At 38.6% G+C, this 18324-nt stretch overlaps 1 protein-coding gene across 2 annotated transcripts in view; it reads right to left on the reverse strand.

The window, feature by feature from the left end:
* GYS2 (glycogen synthase 2) overlaps positions 1-16206 on the reverse strand; it is a 58885-nt gene extending 42679 nt beyond the window's left edge. For both annotated transcript variants that reach the window (XM_036865546.1, XM_036865545.1), the window contains exons 1-3: positions 15738-16206; positions 4836-5017; positions 746-937 (exon numbers count right to left, since the gene is read on the reverse strand). In XM_036865546.1, the coding sequence (XP_036721441.1) occupies positions 746-937; positions 4836-5017; positions 15738-15855 (492 nt within the window). In that variant the 5' untranslated portion in view covers positions 15856-16206. The remainder of the gene's footprint in view (positions 1-745; positions 938-4835; positions 5018-15737) is intronic.
* Positions 16207-18324: the final 2118 nt, after the last annotated feature.

Raw genomic sequence — 18324 nt, forward strand, 5'->3', positions numbered from 1 at the left:
TCACACAAGCACTCACACATAAACAAAATCAAATATTTCAGGCCATTTTCTGCTCCCATGATGCTAGAACTCAAGTACATAGTGCATGATGTATACTGTTTTTTCTTGCATATATGTTGAATATTATCTATGTAACAGTGAATATAATTGGGTGTTTTATCCACATCATTCTAGTTGAACCTGACATGATGTAAATATTAATAAGCATTATTGGGACTTCCCTGGTGGCACAGTGGTTGGGAGTCCGCCTGCCAATGCAGGGGGTACTGGTTCAAGCCCTGGTCTGGGAGGATCCCACGTGCCGTGGAGCAACTAAGCCTGTGCCCCACAACTACTGAGCCTGCGCTCTGGAGCCCGTGAGCCACAACTGCTGAGCCTGCATGCCACACCTATTGAGGCCTGCGCACCTGGAGCCCGTGCGCTGCATTAAGAGAAGCCACCGCAATGAGAGGCCTGCGCACTGCAGCGAAGAGTGGCCTCCACTCGCCGCAACTAGAGAAAGCCCGTGTGCAGCAACGAAGACCCAATGCAGCCAAAAAAAAAAAAAAGCATTATTATCACCCTGTTCCAAAAGCTGGTATTTAGTTACGGGAAGGTTGAATGTTTTCTCAGATTCCTTTGAAATGTTCTAGGACAATTAATAATGGCATCATCTCAAAATTGGCTTAAAGTTTAGAGGATTGTTGCTGGGCACAGAGAGCAACTGTGCTTCTCCTCTGTTGTACGACTCTACAGTAAACAGTACCTCTTTCAAGAACCAGGCAGTTAATGATCCAAATATCAGCATTTCATTGGCTTCCTGGTCGTGATGAGGGATACCAACATTGCATGCTTCCCAGAGGTCACCTTTCCACGTGTCCAGGTTCCAAGCCGAATAGCCTATGTCAAAGAGCACCACGTAAGGACTCCCTTCTATCAGCCATCTTCCAAAGTACACCTGCCATATAAAGAACACACAGCCATGGAGTAATACTAGGCAACGCAAGGGAGAACAATGTATTTGGGTTTAGAAGCTATAAACTGTATTTAGAACTCAAAAGCAGATTACAGAAGCCATATAGGGAACCATAGTGATAACACGGAGCATCTGATGTGTGCGCCCGAAGAGGGAATGGACTGGTACCCATTCATCTAGAATCTCCAAGTTCCTGCTCTTCATTAAATTTGCTCATTTTAAAATGAAGTATTTAGATCATGTAATCTCTGTTCTTCTGTCCCTCATTATCCTCCTGTGACCTTAAGCTCATGGTTTTAGGATTTAATATTATGGTCTATGTTTTTATGATAGAGTCATAAGGTGAAGTGATCTGTATCTTTAACAGCCTGGAGTTGGATATGTCTACCATGTCACTTATTTTCCTTTATGCAACAGGACTTACAATATTTCCTGCCAGAAAAAAAGCTGTTTCTCTAGACAAATGTGTATAATTTCCCTTATTCCTCCTATCAAAGAAAATGTGACACCAAGTGTTTCCCAATATGGTTGCTGTCAGAGGTGGTAACTAAATGTCTTGCCCAAGATGCATTTTCTCTTTAATCTAGCAGCTCAAGGTCTAATTCTATTACATTCATCAAATTGATTCTTTTATTCCTGAATGTTTTACCTTGTGCAAGTTTGAATGCGGTAGCTATTTCAAATTTTTTCTGATTGTAATTATTTAGTCACTTGTATATCCAAGTTTTAACTTCCCCTGTGGTCTCTATTTTTCTATAGTAATTTACTCATGTTCTTTATTTTATGTTTATTCTCCTATTACATGCAAGGCAATTCCATAAATCACTTCAAACCCTTTTTGAAGTTGGCAGAAGCTAAGAGCTTCTCTCATTGGGTATCCAGACCTCTCTAGTAAACTGAATGTGTCTACACTGCTTACATTGACATTATGACTTCACCCAAGGCTGAATTTTACAGAGCGTGAAAGCCCATTTGATCTTCATTCCCTTGCTTGGGACTCAGGAATGTATGGTGATGTCTCTCTCCCATCCATGCCTCAGTCAACATTGAAAGACCCTCATAATGCGTCAGTCACTTCCACTGTAATTCAGTATTTATCATGGCACTCTTTCATATTGAGTTTTCCTGAGCCCCAAACAACCTTTCAATAGTTTTCTCTTTGGGACACTCATTGATTTATGTATTCATTTAACAAATAGCTACTGGCTGCCTAATATGTGACATATGATACAGTGAGCTAAGGCACAGTGAAGTGCTGAACAGAGAATGTAAGCTAGCTTGTCTTGACTTGCAGTGCATTCTCGGCCCTGACATGGAAACATCCTTACATCAGAAATCCATTTAGAATCTTGAGATCAGTTAGTTCCACCATGGCTTTCACCTCCCTCTTCTTTCGCAAGTGCTTCAAATGCGAACCCCTTCTAACATCTCACTCATTTCATCCCAACAGTACAACATGCAACCTTCCCTACTCTCCTAATTCTCGATGTTACTCTCACAGTGATATGTTTCCATGGTGCCCTCTGGGACCTCAAGTTCCCTTTTAAACTAAATATTCTGCACCTTAAACCTTGTATATATCTCCTAGACATCACCACTCACATGGACATGTCAGTAAGAACTTCTCATTTTTTCACCCCCAGAAACTATATTCCTGGGGTGAGTAGGAAGAAAAGTTAGGATTTTTTAAATTACACTGAAACTTTTAAAACCTTATTCTTTATTTGTATATAAAGACATCTCTGAGATTTTCATTATGCAAATATGTTACTTTCCTTGTTCTACAAATCTCTTGGTTACTTTTCTACCTTATTCTGGGCAACATTAAAATCCAGGATTGTATCCTACACACTTACATCATAGCTCTTGGACGTTACTGACTTCAAAGAACTTCATGGCAATCTTGTCCTTGTCAAAATCCAAACTGCTCCTCCTCTGAAATGTTCAACCTTAGCATTGTATCCCTTGACCACAACCACCATACTTCCACTTCTCTCACTATATTTCTCCCAGTGTATGCCTCCCTTCAAGACCTCCAGTTTCTGGAACCTCCCATTTTCTCCTACATCATCCCCATCTTTCTCCTTTCATCTTTCCTTTCCTATCCATTTCAGACCTAACAATTCATCAACTCAACAATTAATTCAGTCAATCATACGGTTACCTCAAAGATCTGTGCCACCTTGTCCCGTTGCACAGATGCTGAAATTAAACAACACCAAATCTCCAACTATTTTACTTCCTTCACTTTCACTCTAGCTGCTGGAGGAAGTCACAGTCGTGTATATTTGTGCCATTAAAAAGTCACGATGCTACCTTAAAAATGTCCAGAAATTCTTTTCCCTATTCCTTGAACACTTTCTGAACGTTTTTTGTCATATTCTCTCATCTTAACACTTGCCTCCTGACTCTCAGAAGATGACCTTTAGCTCTTAAGATCATCAGAAACACTGAGTGAGACCATCCTGAATTCTTCATCAGCTTATCTCTGTTTGCATTCATCCTTTGTTTCCAGTATGAGTGAGAGGAGTGAAGAGCCATCCTTTTAGTAGTGCTTTGGATCTTGTTTCCTCTCCTGTCCTCAGTGATCTTACTCTCTTCAATCATCCATTCCTTCTGAACTTTCAGCTTCTCTCTGCACTCCCCCTAGATATTTCCTTTTGTTATATAAATATGCTCACTCATATTTAAGAAAATACCAACTCTCAAAACCATGTCACTCTGAAACAACTTAATGATCTTTCCTCTTCATAGAAAAATCTCATAGCCACACTTCTCTATCCTTTATCTCACCACTCATTCACTCCTCAAGCTGCTGCAATCTGATTTAACCCTCCTTTTTCCCCCTGAAGCTGTAGTTAGCAAGCTGACCACAAATGGCCTGAATATTGCTAAACCAAGCTGACTCTGGTTCAATCTTTTGTTGATTCAGTCCCTCCTCTATACTTGAAACTCTCTCCTTCCTTGTCTTGACATCTCTATTCCTGTTGTGATGGCAACAAATTACTGCCTTCCTAGTAGCTTAAAACAATGCAAATCTGTTCTCTGACAGATTTGGGAGCAAGTCCTCTGAAATGGGTCTTCTGGGTTAAAACCGACATGTCAGCAGAGTTGCATTTCACTTGCAGTCCCTAAGGGGAGAATCTGTTCTCTAGCCTTTCCCAGCTTCTAGAGGCCACCTGCATTCCTTGGCTCGTGGCCCCTTCCTTCCTCCATCTCAAAGCTCTCATCACTCCAATTTCTGCTTCCATTGTCACATCTCATCTCTGATTCTAATTCTACTGCCTCCTTCTTATAAGGACCCCTGTAATTATATTGGACCCACCCAGATAATCCAGGATAATCTTCCCATCTCAAGAACCTTAACATAGTCACAACTACGAAGTCCTTCTGCTTTATAAGGTAACACATTCACAGGTTCTGAGGATTAGCACTTGGACATCCTTGGTTCTGATCACCAGCTGGACTTCTACTTTTGCAGTCTCTGACTTCTTTTTGTGCAGATACTCTAACACGTTCACATTGCCCCAGATTTGGCTCAAAACTTTTGCTCTTAGTCTATAATCTTCTACTGAATAATGTTATCAACACCCATAATGTCAACTACAATTTAGACACAAATCACTTTTCCCCAAACATCTCTATTCTATACCCTCTGCTGAGTTCCAAACCTAGTATACTTCTAGATGGATATATTATGGTTTTCACAAAGTGCCTCAGATGTAACCCATTTAAAATCAAGTTCATCATCTTTCTCTAAACCAACTCCTTTCCCCTAAGAAGACGAGTGGCCTTTTCTTGTGAGTTCATGTAAATCGTGGTGTTTTCCCACAACAGTTTACTGAGGCTGATTAATGAAGTGTCGGACAGTATCCTTTACCTGGCAGCCATGTTTGTTCATCGCATCCACTGCTCTTCTCACAGCATCATTTACAGGTTCACATTGTTCCACCTGAGCCTTCATATTATGCTCAAAATATGGACCAAGCAGAAAGTAATTGTCTCCCCACTCATCTGCTGTCATTTTGGCCTTTGTCTGAATCACAGTGTAGATGCCACCAACTGTTAAAAAGAAAACGTCCCATTATCACTCAGGTTAGTAGTTCATTTTAAGTGATGAAGGGATGGACATGAATCTTCATTTTTTTCTATGTTACTTAAGCCAACATTTTTTTATTGAAGTATAGTTGATATACAATATTGGGTTAGTACTCATTTTTAAGTTAGCATTTGGGATCCATCAAGCGCAAGGGTTTATTTAACTTTCTAAAAGAAAAATTTTTAAGGGACACTATCAAAGAGTTAACTATTTTGTTCAATTTCATGCTGGGTGCTTGTCAGAAAGCAGCAGGTTGGCAGCAGCAGAGAAGTACAAATATTTCAAGGAAACCTGAAGAGACAATCGGAATAAAGCAGTGCTTGGCTTAAACCTCTATCTGCATGGAAGTGTCAAAGGTGAGACAAATGGCTATTGTCATGACACATGCCCTCAGCAGCATTAATCACCTTTTACCCCTTCTCCAACAGTGGTCCAAGGGGATAAAATATGACCAAGTAACAGCCACTGCTCAAATTATAAGTCTCCCAGGATAAAGAGCCTCTTCCCTTCTAGGAACCAAGCAAGTACCTTTTTTCTTTTTTAATAAATTTATTTATTTATTTATTTTTGGCTGTGTTGGGTCTTCATTTCTGTGCGAGGGCTTTCTCTAGTTGTGGCAAGCGGGGGCCACTCTTCATCGCAGTGCGCGGGCCTCTCACTATCGCGGCCTCTCTTGTTGCGGAGCACAGGCTCCAGACGCGCAGGCTCAGTAGTTGTGGCTCACGGGCTCCAGACGCGCAGGCTCAGTAGTTGTGGCTCACGGGCCCAGTTGCTCCGTGGCATGTGGGATCTTCCCAGACCAGGGCTCGAACCCATGTCCCCTGCATTGGCAGGCAGATTCTCAACCACTGCGCCACCAAGGGAGCCTCCAAGCAAGTACCTTTTGACAAGGAGAAGCAGCTGATGGATTTTGAGGGGGGATGCTTGGCCCAATCCTCATGTCAAAACCAATGACACAAATACAAATTTTCATATGGTATTTCATTTTGCCTCGCTGGCATTGCTGCCACCACTATTAAAACACGAAGCCAAAAAATATGTATACTCTTGGAAAATATGCACCCAGCATGTTTACATCTGGAAAACTGTCCTGGGGGAAAAATAAGAAGATGTGTGTATAAGGATATTTATTAAAGAATTATGGTGGTGAAAAATTGTAACCAACTTAAGTTGAACTAGTTAACTCACGTAACCTGTCTAAGGCTCCATTAGCTCACCTGTTCAAGGGGGCTAAAACAGTACATCACTTGGGGAGGAAGGGCAGGTTGGAGCAGCAGTATTAAAAATTAGGCCTCATTGAAAAGGTGATATTTGGAGTAAGTATTTAAAAGGGTAAGGAAATCAGGCAAGTGGATATCATGGGGAAGAATGTTTTAGGCAGAGAGAACAGTCAGAGCCAAGGCTCTATTTTGGGAGCAGAGGGTGCAAGCAAAGAGTCCTAGGCATTCAAAAGGAGGGGTTCAGTAAACAGGTAGGAGGAATAGAGAGGACCAAAGGGAAAAAGACCTTCAGTAAACTGGACAGGATACTTCCCGTGCCAGCTCAAAGCAATCACCTCGTATGAGAATATGAAAACAATCTGAATCAATGTCTTGAGCGATACTTTGTCCATGAACCACAGGCAAAGGAACGACTCAAGAAATCCTGTATAAAATTCCCAAGCCAGTACAGATTCTGGCACCAATCATCAACCCCACTTCCAAGAACAACTTTGTTACTTGTATATTAAGAAGAAAAAGTCTTATTTTTCATCATGGTTTTTCATAAGGTATTTCAATTCTTCAGGATGTAGAGTCTGATAGCTACTGCATCTCTTAAATTTCTTATTTCAATAAATTAGACCTTAAATAATAAATCTTACCGATAGTCATAACTGAGAGCCAAAAGGTAGAATTGCCATTTGCAAATTTTTTTAAAAGTCTGAATCACTCAAAATACACATTTGGGTAAATTGCCTTTTGAGAGGTGAGACACAAAAGGCAAATGTTAATACTATTACATGATACAACCGGGTTCATTAATTTATAAAAGAAAAGAGCTAATGTAACTCCCAAAATGTAAATATTACATGTAATTTTCATATAAGCCTACATATATTTATTGTCCTTAGAAACTTGATCTTTAAGAAAAAACTTTTTGACCATACCTAAGAGAAATTTAAACTGTCACTTGAGCAGGCTCTGATAATAAGGACACTATCAGTCTCAGCTCAGGTGGCTGATGAGGACAACGTGGGACCAGGAAGAGGCTCTGCAAACCTGCAAGCAGAGCCTTTCAGACTGGACCAGAGCAGACAGGATTCACTTAACCATTCAACCACGAATCTGAGTCTACATAAACTGATGCCAACATCAAGGATGCCTAAATATTTCCCCAAATTCCAGAAAAATTTAGGAACCGTCAAAACCACTTGTTGAGGAAAAAACATTAGAGAAATAGTTTGCAAGAGCAACTAAAAAGAAGAACTTTTCTCTAAAGTCTTGGAGTCACATCTTAGCAACATATTTAAAAGTATATATATTTATATAAGCTTTATTCAAGCCCACTGTCAATAAAAATGGAAAATCTCCAAATAATTCCTCCTCTTTGTAGACTATTTTCCTTCATCTTTATATTATCCAGGGGACTATGTTATCAGGTTCTGATGGCATACACTTATTAAATGTCTAATTCACATTTCTAGTCTTGAAAACTCTCTTTTATTTGCAGCTGTGTACCTTGCCCAGAGACCTTCGAACATCCTTGTTTGTTAGATTATGTGTTGCAAATTGAAATACACTCGGGTTAATGCAAACACATTTTTATTTGCTAAAGGATGTCAGGGAGAAGAGAAATTTTTTATTTCAAAATAAATAAATGGTTAGATTTGAGAATTGAAATGCAAAGATAAACACAATTAATTTGCTGCTTCTTTTTCCCATTTGAGGCCTTCAACCTTGAGATAAATAGTCCCCAAATAGCCTTAGAGTGTTTACAAATACTATGGCTATGTTTTTTTAGTCTATCAGGAATAAAAACATAAAATTTTTAAAAATTTCATCCCATATTGGTTGAGGCTTGATTGTAAATAAATCTTTCCCCACCCACCCCCAGGCTTCTCCCCGTACAGTCTTTCTGTGGGGAGGTCCTCTTACTGCTATTTCACATGTTCAAGCTCCATTTCAGGCCCTCTCTGTCTTTCCCAGATTTATATGCCAAAGACTTTCCTTAATTTTCACTCTATTTACCACCTTATACCCCAAACTCCTCTCTCGGCACGCTCATTAAAGATGAGTATGATAGCTGAGAAATAGGGTCATTCCTATTTTCAAATCTGGAGTACAAACCAAAGGTTCACCAACACATATTTTTTAATGAATTATTGTTTTACCACAGTGTAGGTCATTGAATTTGGACTTACCCTTCACTTTCAAACATGTACTTTGTCTTTTATTGATCTATACTTTCCTGAAACAACACGGAAGCTGTCTTTAGTGTGAGGGCAAAGTATCAAGCCTTTCATCAGAAAGAAAAGATGAGCTATCATAGCATATATGTCAATGAAGTAGCTAAAACCTCAAGTTTTTATCTAGAAACACTGCTGATATTGTTAAAAGCAGAATTCCAAGGCAGTATGGAAGGTGAGCACCAGCCAGGAAAAGGAGATATATGTTATAATATATAAATATAAGTATATATAGAGAGAGACTCTTCACTATTCTTCAATGGTTGAAAGTCAGAGAATTTAGAAGTCTATGATTTCAGTGTGCATAGCTACTAATCTGACCCTCCTGTCCCAAGACATAGTTAAAGAAGCAGGGATAGTCATTACACAGTTGGACATCGTTCTCTGAGGCAGCAGGTCTTGGTAGGAAAGAGATTAAATGCTACTGGTGACGATGGCCACCAAATGTTTGTGTGCCTAGCAGTCAGCTGGGTGTGTGGTTCAAATCAAAGCAGCCGCAGTCCAGGGCAGTGGGAGATGATACACTAAGAGCATGCCCACAAGCACGCCCCACCCTGATTACATCCACAACGGCAGCTCTGAATATTTTATACAGGAAGGGCTTAGTCATGGCAATCTGGATGAAAGGGAAGTGGAGAGACCGGTGCTCATCTTGAAGGTATGTGTGTGACAAGCATGGTTCTTACAGAGACTGTGTGTTTCATGTGGTGTGGTCCGGGATGCTTTTGACATGACATGGCCACTGCATATCCACACCAGGCAAAGAAACCCCAACCTCTAACTACAGCGTTGCCCATGATTGTAGTAACTTTGATCCATGTATTTTCTTTCTCTTTCTTCTTTTGCATTTAAAAATAGAAACATGCAATTGCTCAAAGTGAGAGCTAGTGTGAAAATGAATGATTCAATGTCCCCATTGTATGAATAAACTTTATAAGAAATAATAATAAGATAACAGAGTGTTAATAGATGCTAAGCACAGTTCTAAGTGATTTACAGTTGGTATTTCTTTTAGTTTTCACAACACTATTAAGGAAGATGCTATTATTATCTTTATTTTTAGACAGGGAAACTGAGACACAGAGAGGCTATGAGATGGATCCAATATTACAAAGGTAATGATGGAGTTGGGATTACAATCCAGGCAGTCTGACTCCAGAGCCCACAAGCTTTAGATAGCAGGATTGTAAGTATAGTTGTCCCTTGGTACCCACAGCATGTTGGTTTTGGGACGCCACTCCCCAACCACTACTGTGGATACCAAAACCCAAGGATGCTCAAGTCCCTTATATAAAATGGCATAGTATTTGCATATAACCTATGCATATCCTCCTATATACTTTAAATCATCTCTAGGTTACTTATAACACCTAACACAATGTAAATGGGGGTGTAAATAATTTGCTGGTACGTGGTAAATTCAAGGTTTGCTTTTTTGGAGCTTTCTGGAATTTTATTTTGACTATTTTTGATCCAGAGTTGGTTGAATCCGCAGGTGTGGAACCGTGGATACGGACGGCCGATTGTAACTCTATGGAACAACATACTGATGAGTCTTTGAAAATGGTGGTGGGAGGGGCGGAGGGAGAAAGCGAGCTGTATCACGCAAAGATAAGCATCTTTAAGTCTTGGGGAGGGTGGAATCCTTTCTACTCTGCTCTAGAGAAAGGCCATTTGGAAAACAGCACTTAGGGGAAATCGCTTTTTTTTTTTGGCTCTAAACATTCTGGGTTAATAAAAAGGAACCCAAGGTTAAGGGAACTTTAGAGCAGTGGTTCTCACATCAATCATAGGAGTTTGGGGCTTCCCTGGTGGCGCAGTGGTTGAGAATCTGCCTGCCAATGAAGGGGACACGGGTTCGAGCCCTGGTCTGGGAAGATCCCACATGCCGCGGAGCAACTAGGCCCGTGAGCCACAACTACTGAGCCTGCGCGTCTAGAGCCTGTGCTCCGCAACATGAGAGGCCACGATAGTGAGAGGCCCGCGCACCGCGATGAAGAGTGGCCCCCGCTTGCAGCAACTAGAGAAAGCCCTCGCACAGAAACGAAGACCCAACACAGCCAGAAATAAAAAAAAAAAAAAAAAAAAAAAAAATGTGAGTCACAAACGTAACTTTAAATTAAAAAAAAAAAATCATAGGGGTCTTTGGAAATCTGGTGAAATCATTCAGTCCTTTTCTCTGACAAAGCACGTACACGTATGAGCACACAATTTTCACATACAATTTTAGAAGGTTTGCAAACTCCTGGAAGTTCACTTTCATCAGGGTCCCCACCTTTAGAACTCCTGCCTCAGATTGCAGTAGTGGACTTGATCGTAATCAGTTTCTACCACATCTTTTCGACTGTAGTTTTCTGAATTATTCCGTGTGCCTTTTGTACCATGTAACCCAGAACTATGGTGTCCAGTTTGAGGAGGGAGCAGGGAGAAATATTCTGTCAGGCAATAAGCTGGTGTGGACAAAGAATGTCACCTGCCATTTCAGTAAACAAAGGATGTTTTGTGCATAAAGGCATCAGCCACTGCAGCTGCCCTGATGGTACACCCTGAGGGGAATTCAAGATGGAGAAAAATAGGATACTGGCCCTAGATAGTTAAGAAGCGTATCAAAGGAATGATTTCAATGAGCCCAGACTCTTGCATCTTTCCAAACATAGAAAATACTTAAAGTCATTAACTTGAGATGTCTGTCTTTGTAATTAGCAGTAACCTTTTGATATCTGACTACATGTTCATTTTTTTTTTTTTTTCAGCAAAAATTGCTATATATCCTGGCTCTTGCCTTACCTCTTTGGAACAGTCCCTCAGAGTGAACTGAGAGGCTATGGTCCTCAGAAAGTCTGCTGAATAAAACGCAGTTCTCAACTTTCAGGTTGTGCAATCTTTTTTTCAGTTGACACTGGCTTGGTGCTAAAACAAATTGTTTTTAGTCAACTTTTAGAGGGAAGCATCCATTTAGTGACTAAATTTCAGAAGTGTTCACGTTTATTAGAGTAGCATACATTATTTTTGACAACATTCATTAAACTCTTTTTAATGACCCTAAATATCCTCAACATGGTCATTGGTCCACAATCTACAATGATTTGGGCAAGTTTGCATAGAAGAAATGATTGTAGCAAAGAAGTTGAAAGTAAAGCTTATTTCCAATATTGGGGCAAAACTCTCCATCCTAGACCATGGCACAGTTACTTTCCTGCTAGCCTGTCCCGCAACTAGTAATAGTGCTTTTTGTGGTGTATATATACAATGGAATGCTACTCAACCATGAAAAAAGAATGAAATTTTGCCATTTGCAGCAACATGGACGGACTTGGAAGGCATTATGTTAAGTGAAATTCGTCAGAGAGAGAAAGACAAATACTGTGTGATATCACTTATGTGTGGAATCTAAAAAATACAACAAACTAGTGAATAAAACCAAAAAGAAGCAGACTCACAGACATAGAGGACAAATTAGTGGTTACCAGTGGGGAGACGGAAGGGAGGAGGAGCAATGTAGGGGTAGGGGGAAAAAGTTATTATGGGATTATATGAAATCATGTGTGTGAAAGTTGCAAACTGTAAAGCACTATAGGATTTAAAGAATTTTTCATTCAGTAAAAAAAATTAAAAATAAAAAAATAAAAGAAACCACATCTGACTCCTTAACACTTTCCATTATGTAGAACTTCAGTGGCTTCCCATCCTTTGTGGATTGGAAATGTAACTCCTTAAGGCTATTAACTCACCATACACTCCACAGTCCAGCCCTTGCTGGTCTCTCTTGTCTCCTCTCATGCTCCACTCCTTTTCCGCCTCTGAACTTCCCTCAGATCATTGAACAGAGTATACTTCCTCACCTCTGCACCTTGGCATGTACAGTTCCCACGCATAGAACATGTCCCCTCTTTATCACCGCCTCCTCATCTCTACCCAACAGCTATTCATCCTTCAGGTGTCAGCTCAAATGTCTTTTCGTCAAAGGTTCTTCCCAAGCCTCCAACTAGGTAAAAAGCTCCCCGCCCCCTCACCAAATTACAGGCAGACCTCAGAGATAATTGTAGGCTGTGCTCCAGACCATCCCAATAAAGCAAGTATTGCAATAAAGAGAATCATGAATTTTTTGGTTTCCCAGTGCTTATAAAAGTTATGTTTACACTATACCACAATCTATTAAGCATGCAATAGCATTTGCCTAAAAAAATAATGTACATACCTTAATTTAAAAATACATAATGGCTAAAAAAGGCTCCCCATCATCTGAGCCTTCAGCGAGTCATAATCTTTTTGCAGTAGTAACATCAAAGATCACTGATCACAGATCACCATAACAAATACATCAATAATGAAAAAGTTTGATATATTGTGAGGATTATTAGACTGTGACACAGAGACACGAAGTTTGATGCAGGGGTGCCACAAACCTTCAATTTGTAAAAAAAAATGCAACATTGGCTAAGTACAATAAAGCGAAACAATAAAATGAGGTCTGCCTTTATAGTCCTAGAGCACCTTGTTCTCATTCTTACACTCATTACATTTGACTACAATTGCATGTTCAATGTCCATCTTCCTACAAGTTCGTAAATTCTGGAAGATTAGGAATTAATTCTGTATTGTTAAATTCTAAGCCCCTTGTTTTCCAGTGTCTGATACCCAATAGACACTTGATGAATCTTTATTGAATAAGAGCAATAAATTTCAAGGTTAATGTGAACAAGTAGAAAAGGTTATTTTGACATCTGAGAATGAACACCCAATAATTTAACTATGACTCTCTTGTTTGTTATATTTTACACAGTTCCATTGTTCATGGGCAAAATTCTGGCAGTAAGGAGTTTTTTTTCCCCTAAGAAATCTTTTGTCTTCTTGGATATGAATACATTTTCTTGTGTCCACAAAACATTGTAAGATGGCTGGAGCATACTACATTCATTTTATCATGAAGAAACTGATATTCAGGCAGTTTAAGAGATTTTTTTTCTAAGTCTTAGAAAACCCTGACTGTTTTGACTAAAGTCCTGTGTCCGTTCGCCTATAGGGCACTTCCTTAGAAACTGGACATTTTAATCTTTAATGCTTGTGTGGTAATAAAAAAGAGAAGTGGACTCGGAGGAGACCTAAACACTAGTCCCAACCCTGCCATTTGCTTGGTCATTTAATGCCTTGTAGACATCCTTTTCATCTATGAAGTGGAGGACTTGGAGTCATGATCTCAGAGATGCCTCCTATCACTGCTATGAACTGCAGGGAAGTAAAAGTTCAAAGTAAATTTTTTCAGAGAAACTGTAGTGTCAATGTCTTGTCAGGGCTGGACACAATAATTGTCCATTTATATAAAAATTTCTTAAAAATATGACCATGATAAATATTAAAGGTATGTTGGAAATGATATCAATTTGGGTAAATCACTCTGTGGGTCCCATCTTGACAAGAAAATTCCCTTCCTCTTGCATGGGAAATGAAAGAAAATAAGTATCGAAGGCAACTTAGAGGTTGAAAAATAAATGTATTCATTCCTTCATGCAAAAGAAAAAAAAACCATTGAGCATTTTCTATGCGCCAGGCACTGTTCTAGGCCCTGAGAGCTGCATGCATGTAGTCAGGATATAAGATCTGTGGGATAAACAGTTTCACCGGTGTGTGCCCAGCACCAGGAGACAATGCCCCAGCAATGTTTGCTAGAAGGAAGGAGAGGGGCTCTGCTCAGGAGAACCCACACAGAGGTCTTCTGAACTGATTCTTGGTGCAAAAGAGTGTCCCCCAGTTTTTTCCACCAATGAGCTATATCCTGGAGTTCCTGCCTACTCTGTAGAAAACAACCTCTATTTCAAGTCACAGTCTGGGATTTATATGTAGTAGAGATGGCTCTGTTCCCAGGAGCTTTGGGCATATTTAAAAACCTTGGACTGGAAAAAGAACATTAGGAACAGCTATAGGTATAATACTTCACGCTTCCATATTAAGATTTCTGTCGCCTTTCCTTCTTCCTCACTAAACTACAAAGAGGAAGACTGTGATTTGTTTTCTGACATTCATTCCATGCATTCCTAAATAGGAAGAATTTGTTTTTAATTTTTATTTTATGATTTTATGAATTTTATGAATGCATACACATGAGAGCTTTGAACACTGAGCATAAGGTAAAAATCAGATTCTAAATACAATTTCTCTGATTTTGAGGTTTTGCTGGCTCTGATTAGCTAAAAGGAAGAAGTAATGTATCACGTTCATGTTTATTTCAGATCCTTTAGACTACTGCAATAAACATGTCATAAAAAATAAAAACAGAAAAATAAATTTCAAAAAAATGAACATGTAATAGATCACATCACATGTTATCATTTCAGATCCTTTAAATTCCACAAGTTATCACTGCCTTACCCATCAATCTTTTGGCCTGGTTTTTCATGACCTTGAAGAACTCAACCTTCAGAACGGTTCCTTTTTCTTTACCAATATTCCTTCAGTATTAGTGGTAATAGTCTTGACACTTTTAAACTAGACAATATCAATCCATGAGGAATTGTTTTTTAATAATTTTACAGATAACTTTATCATAAAAATCATTTAGGTCACAGTTCTCTGCCTTGCCATCTCCAATCCAGCATAAGTGATACTATACCTTATTAGGAAATTGTTTTAGTTTTGGCAATTTGGTTTCCTTTCTTATTTTATAATGTCTATGTTTATATAGTATTGAAGAAAAAATTACATGCATTCTTCTTAATAGGAGCTCAATATTATGCCTTCTGAACTGGTTCTAAGTTAAAACTTTAATTCCAAGCTAATCTTGAATTATTAGAAATGTTGTTAAATATTTCATATACTCGCTAACGGAGTGTGGAGTTAAAGTTTCTAATTGGTCCTGATCAGGCACAGTTCTCCCTAAAATAAAGTACAAAATTGTGCTTTTCTTTGCTGAGAAAAATCATAAGACCAGAAAGGTAAATATTAACTCTATATTCCTGTTTTGTCATAACACGGATTTCAAATTTTAATTTAAATGCACATTGTCTGGCCATGACTAATATTTTCAATTTTCTCTTCCTTCAACACATACACCAGTTTAAGTTTTCATTGCCTTTCATTTCAACCTTGTCGAAATAGACAAGGTTAAACGTAATCTAAACATATTCGGTTTGAATACTTTCCTCACTCACTGGCAAGTCATTCTTACTAGAGAGCATTCTGTGAAATCCTAATCTACATTCTTCAGCAATCTGGCAAATAACCACCTCAGGGGCAGTACAAACCTTTATTGGTCACTTCCCAAGCGACTTCAAAGAGAAGTAAATCCTCCACAGGGAGTCTGGCTTCCCACCGAGGAAGCCCACCCAGGGATGTCACAGATAGCGATCGGCCTCGGAGCATTCTTCCTTCAGTTCTCTGGCACTTTTGAATCCCTCTCTCAATGAACTGTAATCCTAGGAGTGGTGCACGTTAGGGACTCAGAGGTTCAGAGCTGGTAGATCACAGGCTTTGGTAGCTTCTTACAGGAATAAACCAGCAGAAAGAAATCTCATGGCCTTCCCAGAGAATTTCCAATGGAAGGCAGAATTCTTGGCTCCTTTTACAGTCTTTCTGGGAAGGTCCAGTGAGGACACTATCTCCGATCAATATCTACCCAAACAATCCAGAACAATCACAAGTAAAACCCTCCAGTTTGGGGCTTGGGTAAGCACCCCCCGGGATAATGGAATCTTCACAGGCTGATCATGACGTGAGTCCGGACATTTAGCCCTTGTCCTCTTGACCAAACTCCTAGACTCACACAGTCACCAGTACTTATTTCATTACCTCCAAAGTGATCCAGAAGTAGCAGTTCCCCTTATAAATTTTGCAGACCGTTGTACGTTACACGTAGAATTGACTGGGATGTATTTCTAAGCTCTAAATCCCTTTAGATTTCCTAAGTAAGTATTATTTTTTCTCTTGATTCCCATTTCTAGATCACTAAGAAAAATTATTTCTACTTATTTCATTCTACATTGACAAATCTAATTTTGATGATAGGCATCGATCTTGGTTCCCCTTTCCTTAATTACTTTTCTTAAAAATTTCCCTATGAAAATGCCAGGATGTCTTTGAGTATAACATACAAAGAATGTAATTTTGACTGACCCAAGATCATCAGACCATCATTTTAATGAGGTTGTAGAAATTAATTTTAGTCGTATGTGTACAATTACCTCAAATATTATCAAATTGATAAAAAAATAATTCCATGGATGTAAAAGTGTTCAAATATGGGAAGAAAATTGCAAAAGACATTAGGTTCTGAAATATGATCAGGATCAGCCTGTCAATAAATGCTATAAATATATATCTTTTCCCATGTGTTTGTATATATATAAACATGTATGTGCTAATTTATTTGCACACACAGCTACACTCTGTATTGTTCCTAAAGGGAGTAAAGACATTCACAAAATGAATGTTTTGAAACCTCTTACTTTACAGTTTTAGCCTACAATCATTATGTTTACATTACTATTCCATATAGCAGCAGAATTGAAATTCACACAAAATATCCTTCACGTTAGAATTATGAGCAGAATTCTCATAGAATAGTGTGTTACTTGTTAGTACTTTTACTATTTTAATTTTTTACTATTTATTATAACTAATCTTATTTGTTACTTCTTAGTATTAAAACCTAATGAAAGATTCTAACTTTTTAGAGTTAGAAAGGTTAGAATCTTTAATTAGGTCTTTAGCCATTTACTGTACAGGTGGCCTTACCTACTTAAGAATATTTTAATGACTCAAGATAGAGAAAACCATATTTCATTATCTGATATTAATAAATCAATGTGGATCAAGTAGATTAAAAATCTTTTCCATGATTCAGTGACGTATTTGATTCTTATCTTTGTCTGTAAATTTAAGTATATAGTTTATTATCCATTCATTCAAGTGGTGGGAAAAAAGTTAAACGGCTAATCAAAAAATTCAAGTACTAAAATAATAAAAATAGGAGCCCAAATTATCGAAAATGACTTTCTGCTTCACAAAATGACTTGCTTGTGTTGACATAACCCCTGTGAGTCCTGCAAATAAAAATTCCAATAAAACCAAACAGAGGGACATGTTGACAAGAAGTGAGAACAGGGTGACAGGGTTGTGATAGAGCTTGAAGTTTGCAGTGTCTAGTCTCAGCAACCCTGAGATTGGTTCTTCCAGGATTGAACAAGCCCAAGGATAGCTGATCCACATTATCCAAATTACACTGTGAGACTTTATTCATTCACAGTATGTGCCAGGTATCACGTGCTTGGTTGTAAGTTCATCACTTGTGAGGGCAAGTCCAATCTGCCACTTATCAGCTATGTAACCTCAAGCCAATTGCTTAACTAAGTTTTGATTTTCTTACTAAAGCGAGGATGAGATCATCTGTGTAAGGGACTTAGTATAGTGCCTGGCACTATACTGACCTCTTTAATAACTTCCAGCCTTATTTATCAGACATATATTGGTCAACTAAAAGCTTCCCCTAACAGCAATGGTTACTACTGGAGAGAAGAGGAGTAAAAAGGAAGCTTACTTTTCTTGAATTTTTAAAATATTGTGCCACATGCATATATTATCTGTTCAAATAATTAATTACATAAAAATTTGGTGGGATGAACTTAGATCAATGAAAATATTTCATGACATACTAAATAAAAATAAATAGTATGTAAACAGTATGACTAGTCATAAATAAAATAGTATGACTGATTCAATTTGTAAAAAAAAAGTATACATACACTTCTACTCATGAAGTATATATAAACAGAAGACTGGAATAGATATAAACAAATTTCTTACAATGGTTTTCTTTAGGTCGTAGTGATTATG

This window comes from Balaenoptera musculus, chromosome 10, assembly GCF_009873245.2.
Source record: "Balaenoptera musculus isolate JJ_BM4_2016_0621 chromosome 10, mBalMus1.pri.v3, whole genome shotgun sequence".
NCBI lineage: Eukaryota > Metazoa > Chordata > Mammalia > Artiodactyla > Balaenopteridae > Balaenoptera > Balaenoptera musculus.